General features: G+C 37.6%; 1 protein-coding gene across 7 annotated transcripts in view; it reads right to left on the bottom strand.

Moving 5' to 3' along the window:
- The window catches only part of LOC106778674 (serine carboxypeptidase-like 18), a 48,808-nt gene that overhangs the window by 28,659 nt on the left and 8,026 nt on the right, over positions 1 to 12,123 (bottom strand). For all 7 annotated transcript variants that reach the window (XM_022776287.1, XM_022776289.1, XM_022776286.1 and 4 more), the window contains 4 exons: positions 8,348 to 8,544; positions 8,120 to 8,222; positions 7,962 to 7,999; positions 7,748 to 7,849 (listed from right to left, as the gene is read on the bottom strand). In XM_022776287.1, the coding sequence (XP_022632008.1) occupies positions 7,748 to 7,849; positions 7,962 to 7,999; positions 8,120 to 8,222; positions 8,348 to 8,544 (440 nt within the window). The remainder of the gene's footprint in view (positions 1 to 7,747; positions 7,850 to 7,961; positions 8,000 to 8,119; positions 8,223 to 8,347; positions 8,545 to 12,123) is intronic.

Here is a 12,123-nt window from a genome sequence, read left to right as displayed (position 1 = left end):
TAATTTGAAACTTAAACAATAATCAATTGAACAATGATCTGTGAATAACCGATGATGAATCTATTTTNGAAAAGCAGTGGAATTAGCCTGTTTCTACATAATTGTTCTTAAGTTTTCTATTTGTTTTACAACAACCTTTAAATATCCTCACTTTTGTTCTTAAGCATTGCATAGCATTCATAAGTTTCAGATATTCGAAAGAAATTCCGTGTTCGTTGGGAGACGACTTAGGGTTACTTTAGCCCTATCTATTTTCTTGAATACTACTAGGCAATACTGAAGTTGCCTTGAAAAGTAGTATTAATTTGATAGCTTCAACGACAGCTTATCAGCGTGTCCGACCCAGTAAAGCATCTACGATCGTTCGTGGATGCCATGGCGGTATATTCTTCTGATGAATTGGTTTGGTGCAGAGTATTCTCTCTGTCTTTAAAGGATGAAGCTTTGGATTGGTTCCATTCGTTACCACCTCGGAGTGTCGACAGTTTTGTTACTTTGAGGCATCTTTTCAGTCAGCAGTACGCGTCAAATTGGTCTCGGGGTTTGACGTATACGGCTCTGGTCAGAATGAAGCAGGGAAGGGAGGAATCATTGAAGGGATTCATGGAGCGCTTCAACCGAACCGTTCGGCAGGTGCGAAATGCAGATCAACGGCTGATAGTTAGTGCACTCACTACCGCTTTGAGACCGGGACCTTTCGTGGATTACTTATATGAGGAAGAGCCTCAGTCAATGGATGAGTTGCAACACAAACTGGCCGGATTCATTCGAATAGAGGAGGGAAGAACGTACCGGAGTGGTCAGGGAGAAGAGGGGGTACCGATCATGAAGTCAGGACGGGATAGAAGAGGAGAGAAATGACCGAACGAGGGAGAGCATAGAGTGGGGGCAAAGCGAGGGGTCGAGACTCAAAGAGTTCAGCAGTATGTTCATCATACACCATTGAATGCTCCGAGGGTGAGAGTATTGGAGGAAGCTTTGAGGGCTAATTTGTTGTCGGTGGCACGATCGCCAACTCCGCGAGGGGCTGATGAAAGCAAGCATTGCCGGTATCATCAGAACATGGGGCATTCTACTGAGGACTGAGTCACGCTAAGAGATAGGCTGGAGAGCTTGGTGTAGGCCGGACACTTAAGGGAATTTGTTCAGAGGGGGAATTCTCGTCCTAGGAGGGGCCAGGTGGGACAGGGGAGCCGTCAACCGGCCGAACGACGAGATCCGCCCACTACCGAATGGCCGAAGATGGACAAAAATGATGAAAGACCTTTGAGAGGGGTTATAAATACTATTTCAGGAGGGTTTGCGGGGGGAGGACCGTCTTCAGCCGCACGAAAGAGACATTTGAGAAACCTGCACAGTGTGAACAAGATTGGGTTGGCACGGAGGACCATGCCCATCATAACGTTTTCAGACGAAGATTTCCATGCACCGGATCCTAACCAGGATGATCCCATGGTAATAACGGCTATTATCGCTCGTTATAGTGTGGGTAAGGTACTGGTCGATCAGGGAAGTTCGGCCAACATTCTGTATTGGAAGACTTTCCAGCAAATGGACGTACCGGACAAATCAATAATGCCATTCAATGAACAGATTTTGGGGTTTGCAGGAGAGCGGGTGGATACACGTGGGTATGTGGATTTGAAAATGTGTCTAGGGATGGAAATGGGGGCTAAGGAGTTGAAGGTACGATTTTAGTTGGTGGAGGCCGAAACCTCATATAACGTATTACTCGGACCACCGTGTTTGAATGCATTTGGAGCAATAGTGTCTACTCCTCATCTGACAATGAAGTATCTAGCGGAAGATGGAACAGTGTGGGTGGTCAGGGCTGATCAGAAGGTGGCAAGGGAGTGCTATGCGGCAGGCTTAAAAGTGAAACCGCCCGAACACCGAGTATGTGAAACACGATCGGAGATAGCTATGGCGGAATTGGACCCGAGAGAGGATACTGATGACCGGGTAGAACTGATGGGAGAGGTTCAGCCTTTCCCTTTAGAGGGAGAAGATCGAGTGACAATGGTCGACCGGGAATTACAAGAGGGCGAGTTGCAGCAGTTGGGACGTGTGTTGGTGGAAAACAGAGATTTGTTTGCATGGACGACATTAGATTTGCCAGGGATTCACCCTGACGTTATTTCGCATAAGTTGTCTGTATTTCGAGATGCCCGACCGATATCTCAAAAGAAGAGAAGATTAGGGATGGAAAAGAGAAGGGCGGTGGATGAGGAGGTGGGAAAATTAGTTGAAGCGGGGTTTATAAGGGAAGTAAAGTATACTACTTGGCTGGCTAATGTGGTTATGTTAAAGAAGTCTAATGGCAAATGGAGGATGTGTACGGACTTCACGGATCTTAACAAGGCCTGCCCGAAGGATACTCACCCTTTACCAAATATTGACAAATTAGTAGACGGAGTGTCCGGTTATGAGGTAATGAGCTTTTTGGATGCATACTCAGGGTACAATTAAATACCTATGTATCGTCCAGACAGTGAGAAGACCGCTTTCATTACCGAGCGGGGGACTTATTGTTATGAGGTGATGCCGTTCGGCTTAAAGAATGCGGGGGCTACTTATCAAAGCCTGATGGACAAAGTTTTCCAGCAGCAAATTGGAAAGTGTATGGAGGTGTACGTGGATGATATGGTGGTGAGAAGCCGATCGGTGGAAGAGCATTTGGGAGACTTGAAAGAGGTCCTGGGGCAAGTTCGGAAGTTCGAAATGCGCCTTAACCCCGCTAAGTGCACCTTTGGGGTACGGGCTGGAAAATTTTTAGGATTTATGCTAACGTCTCGAGGCATTGAGGCGAATCCTGATAAGTGTAGGGCAGTGTTGGAAATGAGGAGCCCCCGGACGATAAAGGAGGTTCAGAGGTTGGTGGGGCGTTTAACTTCATTATCTCGATTTATCCCTCATTTGGCCGAGCGGGTAAAGCCGATCTTGAAAACAATGAGGAAAGCGGCCAAGGAGTGTTGGGATGAGCAGAGCGAGGAGGCGTTTAGGGAGGTAAAAGCGATCCTCACACAACCCCCGGTCATGGGCCGGCCAGAGGCAGGCCATGATTTACAGATCTTTCTAACAGCAACGGAAGAAGCTATAAGTGCTGCGTTGATTCAGGAAACTCCTCAGTTCAGGTTAATATACTTTATGAGTAGAAGTCTTAAGGATGCTGAGAAAAGGTATCAACAGTTGGAGAAGGTGGCTTTGGCATTGGTATATGCCGCTCGGCGTCTCAGGCCTTATTTCCAGGGATATTAGGTGGTCGTTCGGACAGATTACCCGATAGCCAAAATTTTACGAAAACCGGACTTGGCAGGAAGAATGATAAGTTGGTCAGTGGAGTTGTCAGAGTTCGGGCTACGGTTTGAGCCTAGGGGATCGGTTCGAGGACAACACCTTGTGGACTTTGCTAGTGAGTTGTCGGGGGAACTAGAGGCGTTTTGGTGGCAGTTGTCTGTGGATGGATCTTCTAACAAGCGGGGGGAGGAGCGGGGGTGGTGCTAGAAGGGCCGAGCGGAATATTAATAGAACAGTCGTTGGTATTCCAGTTCAAGGTAAGCAACAATCAGGCGGAGTATGAGGCTTTGATAGTTGGAATGGAGTTGGCTCGAGATTTGGGGGTGAGTTGGTTAGAGTGCCGAACCGATTCACAATTGGTGGAAGGACAGGTGAAGGGCAGTTTTCAAGTGAAGGACAACCAACTCTTACAGTATTTCAATAAAGTAAAAAGGCTAGAGGCAGGCTTTGAGCACTTTCGGTTACAGTATGTATCTCGAATGGAAAATGGTCGGGCAGATAGGTTGGCGAAGTTGGCAAGTGGGAACGTGAAGGGGGGACTGTCAACCATGATCAGGCAGGTGTTGACTAAGCCCACGACAGAATGTTTTAACGTGGTCGCTGGAGAACCATGAAAGAGTTGGAAAGACGAGGTTATCCGGTTGATCGGTAGACAGGATGAAGGAGAGACACTTAACCCGAGCGATGCTAAGCAGATAGCCCGGTATTGTATGGTGGGAGACAATCTGTACCGAAGGGGTTATGTCACACCCTTGCTAAAGTGTTTGGAGGAGAGTGAAGCAGAGTACGTGATGAGGGAGTTACATGAAGGGGTGTGTGGAAGGCACACAGGAGGAAGAGCCCTTTGGGCGAGGATTTTGCGAGCGAGATTTTTCTGGCCAACGTTAGAAAAAGATTGTAGGGTGTTCACCCAAAAGTGTAAGGCTTGCCAGAAGTACGGGAATGTGTTTCATGGACCAGCGGTCGAGTTGTAAGGAATTGTGTCTCCATGGCCATTTGCGCAGTGGGGAATGGACATCGTAGGACCATTTCTGACCGGGAGGGCTCAGATGAAGTTTCTGTTGGTGGCAGTGGATTATTTTACCAAGTGAGTAGAAGATTATTTGCCGGTTCGGGTTGCCTAAGACGATAGTGACGGATAATGGGCGACAATTTGTAGATAAGAAGCTGGTAGCCTTTTACAGGGAGTGGGGCATAACTCCGGTCACTAGTTCTGTTGAACACCCACAAAAGAACGACCAAGCCGAAGCTATGAATAAAATTATTATCAATGAGTTAAAAAGGAGGCTCGGGGAGGCAAAAGGCGCATGGGTGGAAGAGTTACCTCAGGTCTTGTGGGGCTATCGTTGTTCACCACATGGGGCGATTGGGGAGTCACCGTTCAATTTAACCTACGGATCGGATGCAATGATACCGGTCGAGGTGGGAGAGGTTACTTTAAGAAGGCGGTTGGAGGATGTGGGTTTAAATGATGAAGGATTAAGGGGGAATCTGGATGTTTCACAAGAAAGGAGAGAAATAGCAGCTGTTCGGGTAGAGGCGCATAAGAGGTTGGTTGCTCGGAGATATAATGCGAAGGTCCGACCTAGGTAGTTGGTCGAAGGGGACTTGGTATGGAGGAAGGCGGGAGAGGCTAGATGGGAAGCGAATCATGGAAAATTGGCGACAAATTGGGAGGGACCGTTCAGGGTACGGGAGAACTTGAGTAATGGAGCATATCGGCTGGAGCATCTGGATGGGAAACCGATCCCTAATACTTGGAATATATCCCATTTAAAATTTTATTTTAGTTAATTATTATGCGAAGATTTGTAATCATGGAATCGTGATTGAAATAAAAGTCTTAATTTCAGTTAATATTAAGTGTTTACGTTCGGGCAAAGTCAGGAAAATGACTTTGCAGAGATTGCGAAACGAGGAAAATCAGGAAAATGATTTTCCCGTTCGGTCGGGAAGAGAGAAGTCAGAACGTTGACTTCAAAAGGGGGAATAAGGATGGCCATTCGGGCAAAGTCAGGAAAATGACTTTGTAGAGTTTGCGAAACGAGGAAGATCAGAAAAATGATTTTCTAGTTAAGTCAGGAAAATGACTTTGCAGAGTTTACGAAACGAGGAAGATCAGAAAAATGATTTTCTAGTCAAGTCAGGAAAATGACTTTGCACAATTTATGAAACGAGGAAAGTCAGGAAAATGATTTTCCGGTTCGGTCGGGAAGAGAGAAGTCAGAACGTTGACTTCAAAAGGGGGAATAAGGATGGCCGTTCGGGCAAAGTCAAGAAAATGACTTTGCAGAGTTTGCGAAGCGAGGAAAATCACAAAAATGATTTTCTAGTTCGGGCAGGAAAATGATTGCAGAGTTTGCGAAAGGGTGAGAGTTCAGCAAATTGATTTCGTACTCCAGATACCGAAACAATTACTTTTGTGCCACAACATTGCGTTGATGTAGCAAAACCTTCTTTCCAAGTTTGCTCTTTTCTCTCATTTCTCTTCTTGCTTTCTCTCTCAATTTCTCTCTCATGTTTGCTTTCTTCATTGACAATTCATTCATTTATAGGTCTTTTTCACTCACAAGTTTATTTATTTACAGGTTTTAATCGCTATATTTAAAGAGATCTTTGTTGTTCGTTATTCAAGTTCATTGTATTTGTTTGTTTATTCATCATTTGCACATGTTCTTTTTGTATATGTATCATAAAAGGATGTGAATTGCATGAAAATGTACTAGTTCTCAATTTTTACCTATGTTGCTAGTTTTTGGTTCATTTTGTGATATTAAATTTTAGTTTACTTTCTAGGTTTTTTAAATACCACAATAGGCTTCCGTTATATTTTATAATTAAAGTTTGTTCCTTTATTTTTTCATAATTTTTTATTGATTTGGGTTTCAGTTTAGAGACAACCAAGGTTTAATGTTAAAGTTTATGTTTTGGTTCAAAACTGAAGCTAAAAGACCCCACGCCCCTCTCCCCTATTTTTTTTACCCCGCCTTGATATATTTTGGTTTGAAAATCGAAGTGCAATATAAAAATTAACTAATGTCAAAACCTTTCACTATATTAGTGGATTTTAACACTTATAATGCGTGAATTTGATATAAAATTGAGTAAATCAAGCCTTTTAGCTTAGAATTGCAAGAGAAACAAAAAATTAAGAAATTAATGAATTTGTGGTAATTTTGTAGGAATTTTCAAAGAATTAAAGAGTACTAAGCTGAGCCCCAAATATGATGTTGAACACCGAATACAGTTTTGCAAAAATTCAAATATGACATTTGTAATTGAGTAACAATATTGGCGTCTAGTCACAAAAGAATAAACCTTTACAGATGAAAATCTCAATCAATGAAATGAGAAGTTAAAGTGGGAACCTTCAAAGGAAGAAAAACTCTTAGCTAACGACTAGAATAGAAGCTTAAGCTAAGAAGAAACCCTCTACGGAAAGAAATCTTAGAAGTTGATCACCATAATAATTAGAGTTAGAGTTGTGTCATATTTTCATATAAAAACAAAAGTCATGTTCTCTTTTTAGCATGTTGATTTTTAGCTTCTCTTTATAACTCCTTTAGAAACTTTTTGTAATATCAATTAGGAGAGACATGAGAGATGGACAACAACTCCACATACTTTTATTCAAATTTATTATCATGAGCAGTTAGACTCTTCTGTTTTGGGATTGAATGTAAACTTTTCTAATTTTTTGTAGTGTTATTAATTCTATATGTTCAAGTGCTTTGTTTAGTGTTAGTGATTTGATTTGCATTTATGTTTTTGCTGAACTAATCACTCATCTTACTTCATCAACTTGAATTGAGTTTGAAGATTGATTTAAGTTAAGATCCAATAAAATCATCTAATGTTGCTAGATGTTAAGAATAGATCTAACTACTTTAACTGAAGATGGAATCATGTTTTTAATGCGATGAGTCATTCAATTAGGGGATGAAGAATCATATCGAGTCTATAATGTCCTGAGGTTCTAAAGCTAGTGAATTGATTTATAATTACCTAAATACTTTTAGGAACATTGCATAATGAACTTTGAGTAATAGCGATATACTAGAGAAAGATTCAAAAAGTTCAACCTCAATATTTTTATAGACATCATTTTACTTTAATCATCAAATACTTTATGTTTAAACATGTTAATCTAAATCAGTGTTTCATTGAAATTTTCAAATAGATTTTATGTCATTGTTTTATAAGTCCTTATTGTGCTATAATAGAATCCAATACACTAATAGGATAATTTAACCAAGATTTGGCAATCAACAATCTATAAATTAATTGTTTAAAGATTTTAGGTAGAAAGTGTTATTAATCTCTTATTTGAGTTGAGTGTATGTTACATTTATGAAATTTCTCCTTCGTTTGAGTTGAACTTAGGTGAGTCAAGTCTTATTTAATGTTTTTTTTCTTTTATGAAGTGCATAACAAAATGATGAGAAATAACCTTATAGAGTACTTCAGATATAAGGCTCCTTTGGTATGCATACACAATTTTCATGTTTTCTTCTTGAAACTGGTCAACAGCTGGGCTCGCAAGTACGTAACCCTGATTATGAAAAAATTGATAGATTAATCAGTTGCATATTGTAAAACAGAACATATTTAGAAAAAAAAGAAAAAATACTATCTCGACAAGGCTTATTTGTGTCCTTTTGTACTTTGATGTTGATGAGTGGCTTGTGTCTTGCTTTATAACCTGCCCTTGGAGGAAGCATATTTAAGAAAATCTTAGCCACAGATCAACATTTACAAGGCTAGAAGGCCAAATTTAGGTTTTATTATCAAATTAGTGGTTTGTTTATTGTGTGGTAGTTACCTTCATACACCTTTTGAACAAGAGGTCCTGTAATTAATCCTGAATATGAACCACCACCAATGTAGAATGGATTTGAGTTAAACTTTGGATGATCAATAAACCACTGCAGGTTCATAACGAAAGAAACTTGTTACAAGAAAAATCATGTGTTAAATGCCAAACTCGGCCTGAATGCCATTAAAATAATGATGAACAATACAAATTTAGAGGTTGCGAAGAATGGTTGACCTTTTGTAGAAACTCATAAGTATGGTCAACCCATAACGTGTCATTACTGTAATAGCCTTGTTGGGTTTCTGAGTATGAAAATCCTGTGCCGACTGGCATATCTATGTATAGCATATTCAATGTTTGTGACCACCCATATGGGTTCAACTCAAGTGTTGGAAGGTTTCCACTGTTATCACCATTCATTATTAAAGGCCCTGCAACCCGTCAATCCGCAAAAATACCATCCAATCCATATTAAAATCATTTTTTTGTTATTATTTTCCATTTCATATATATATATATCCGAAATTTCCAACAAAGAGAAAAATAAAGTGGATGGAAGTAAATAAAAAAAGTAAAGGCAGATAAATGACATAAAAGTTACTATCATGTCTAATATAATAAAATATCAATAAAATTTGCTATATTTAGTACTTTTTTCAATCTTATATATAAAGACCTAATAATATTATGGATTTAAATCCTAACAAGTTTATATACGTTGTGAAAATAGGTGAAATATAATAAGAGAGTTGAATGTATTGAAAAACTTTGACACATTTGTAGTATTTAGTCTAATTGACAGTTAAATACAACTTTAAATTAATAAACAAACTGAAAAAAAAAAATTGTTTTCAAAAACTTAGTTCGAAAATTAGTTCATTTTTTATGACATAATTAAGGGTAAAGATTCCTGTTTCGATTAAAAGTTGAATCTTCTGATGGAGAACAAATATAAAGAATGAATAATCTAATTGAAATTTAATAATATTTTAAGTCTGAAAATTTAAGTGTCTTAATTTTTGGTGTGTTTTTCTGTTTATAAATAAAATGGTTATAAATCATGCATCTTCCAAATAAGAAGATAATATTTTAGTTATAAATATAAAGATAGGAATAAAATATAGGTTTAATAGTCAATTTTGTCCTTAGTTTCGATGACAAATCTCAATTTAGTCATTCGTTTAAAAAGTGATTGAATTGGGTCCTTACTTTCAGAATTATGAGTCAAATTAGTCCATTCCGTCAAACAGAAACAAACAACTTTAAGGGTTTGATGATTTGGCAGAAGAGATATTATTCTATAAAATAATATCTTTTATGCTAAATCATTAAACCCTTAAGACCATTTGATTCTGTTTAACAAAAGGGACTAATTTGACTCAAAATTTTGAAAGAGATGACTCATTTCAAACACTTTTAAAACGAGGACTAAATTAAGATGGGCGTTACTCCCTACACCTCCCCCACCCCCCCAATTTTCTATTTTTTTATTTTATTATAAAAATATCTTTTGTTATTTACTTTTTTAACCTTTTTATTTTTTTATTTTTCCTCCCTCCACCTTTCCCTATCACGACAGCACATAAGTTTTATCTCTGATATTTTTTGACTTCTAACANTTGAAAAATAATTGTAGTTAAATTATGATGGAGCGAAGATGAAATATAACACTAAATTAATTATAGCAAAAAGAGAAAAAAGCAAAAATTATTCGAATTCACGTTGAGTTTTGTTAAAGGTCTGGAACTGTAACAACTTTTGTCTCCATAGGAACCCCTGAAAGATGAACTAGTTTGAATGCATTGCNGGGAGAGATATGAAAACTTAAACTTTTTCCAATTTTCTTTATTCTGGCAAATTTACTGATACACAGTTTATACTTTTGTGCTAGTTCAACTATGGCGACATGTTAGGATAGAGAAACTTTTTGAAGGAGGATATTTTTGTAATAAAAAGAAAAAGCAAATAATTGGGGAGGTGCTGGGGAGGTAGAGGGAGAAAATGGGGAGGTGGAGGGAGAAAATGGGGAGGTGGAGGAAGCAGCGTCCAATTAAGATTTGTTAACGAAACTGAGAACAAAATTGGCTATTAAGCCTAAAATATAACTCCTTTTATTTATTTATTTTTTTTAATATCTTATAGATTGCAAGATATATTAATTAAATCAAAACTTCTTATAAAGCATAGGCCCAATTCCTGGACCTATAGACAGGGATCAATCTTTGATATTTTATTCATCTAGTATTGGATTTGGGATCAATCTTTAGACATTTTATTCATCTGAGTATTGGACTTGGGATCAATCTTTGGACATTTTATCCACCTTGGAGTATACCCTAGACAACCAGGACGACACACAATTCCCAAACCTTAAGCTGAAGTGTCTAAGGTATAAAGGTTGAAAAAGTTTACTAAAAAAACTTATTTTTAAGAAGTTTATGCTTTTCATGGTTGGTCTTCGAGACACACAATTTTCTTCTCATACTCTCTGTTCTAAGAGTATATTTATTTTCTGTAGAAAAGATATTAGAACTTTGTATTTAAAATCTTTCTTGCATGATAATGACACTTTCTCTCATAAATGGTAAGTCTTTTATAAAAGCATATATTGTGTGGTTTTGATTTAAGAAGTCGCATGTGAAAAATTTCTCAAAAGGAGATTGCGTGGAAGATTTTTAATCACAATGAATGGACTTTCATGCAAAATTAAAATTTTACTTAAAATCTTGATTTTCTGAAAATTAAAGAATGAATTAAATAAATCTATTAAATAGTTATGCCGATAGAAAATATTATATATTGTTTTCTTATAAATAATTATATTTATTGTGATTGATTTTGGACTATAGTCATTTTGGTGGTGACTATAATGATCCTGTAGCAAATTATATTACAGATCGACACGAATAAAGTTTACAATTTAGAAAGATATTTTTAAGTTTTTGAATAATTTTATATTGTAAAGCATTTATTAATTTACATAGTGGGAAATCAACTCATAGGATTTTCATTGTTAGATACATATATGTATGTGAATAAGATGTTTTTCTAAGCAAAAGTCACATTAAATAATTTCTTAGATAGAGTGATAAGGGCATCAAGGCTCCGAAGATCCTAAGGAAAGTTCATTCTAGGAAGATGATTGGATATTTTTTTGCTATACTTTTGTTGGGCTTTGTTATGGAAAAGCGGGGGAGTAATCCTATCTAGGTATGGTGAAAATTAAAAATAGTTTTTGGCCGAATGGTCTAGGCACCGTGTTTGATGAAAATTTTCTAAGAATTTCTTTATGTTGTGTTTAGATAAAGTTCAGATTATTTATTTATTTAAAAATTTTAAATTTTTAATATAAAATTATATATTTGGATAAAGTAATTAAAAAAATTGAAATTAAAAAAAAAAGCTCGAAGTAAAGGCTCAATTAAATTAGTTCGGACAAAAAAAAAGTTAGTCAGAATTGAAGGCTTAACAATTAGTTTGAGTCGAAAATTAAATCGATTTGCTATGGGTCAAAGTCCAAGATGAATTGGTCCAGATTAAAAGACGAGACAAATTGGCATACATGAAGGTCTAGTTGAAGGTCGAAGGTTTAGAAGAGTAGGCTTAGTTAAAAATAAAAACGAGCTCGCTTGGATACAGGGTCAAGATACGTAGGGATGGCAACGGGTCGAGTTCGGGTCGGATAGTGTGATACCCGAACCCGACCCACATGTAAAAAGGTGTACCCGTACCTGTCCCGCTATCCGTCGGATACCCGTATGAAAAAAATCTGCAGATTTTTTTCAACCTGCGGATACCCGTTGGATACCCGCAAATATTATTAAAAAATTATTTTATGTTTTTAAAAAAATATTTTAGCTTTCCATGAAGGAAATATGAAACATCAGCCGTCCAAATGGTTTTGGGCTTTTCCTATTCCAACATCATCAAAAAATCTTCCATTAATTAGTATTGAAAATGAAAGAAAAATCATTATTACTGGAACCATTTTTCGATCATAAAAAAATATT

The sequence above is a fragment of the Vigna radiata genome, unplaced genomic scaffold, assembly GCF_000741045.1.
Source record: "Vigna radiata var. radiata cultivar VC1973A unplaced genomic scaffold, Vradiata_ver6 scaffold_147, whole genome shotgun sequence".
NCBI classification, from domain to species: Eukaryota; Viridiplantae; Streptophyta; class Magnoliopsida; order Fabales; family Fabaceae; genus Vigna; species Vigna radiata.
This window is presented reverse-complemented; position numbering and strand designations above follow the sequence as displayed.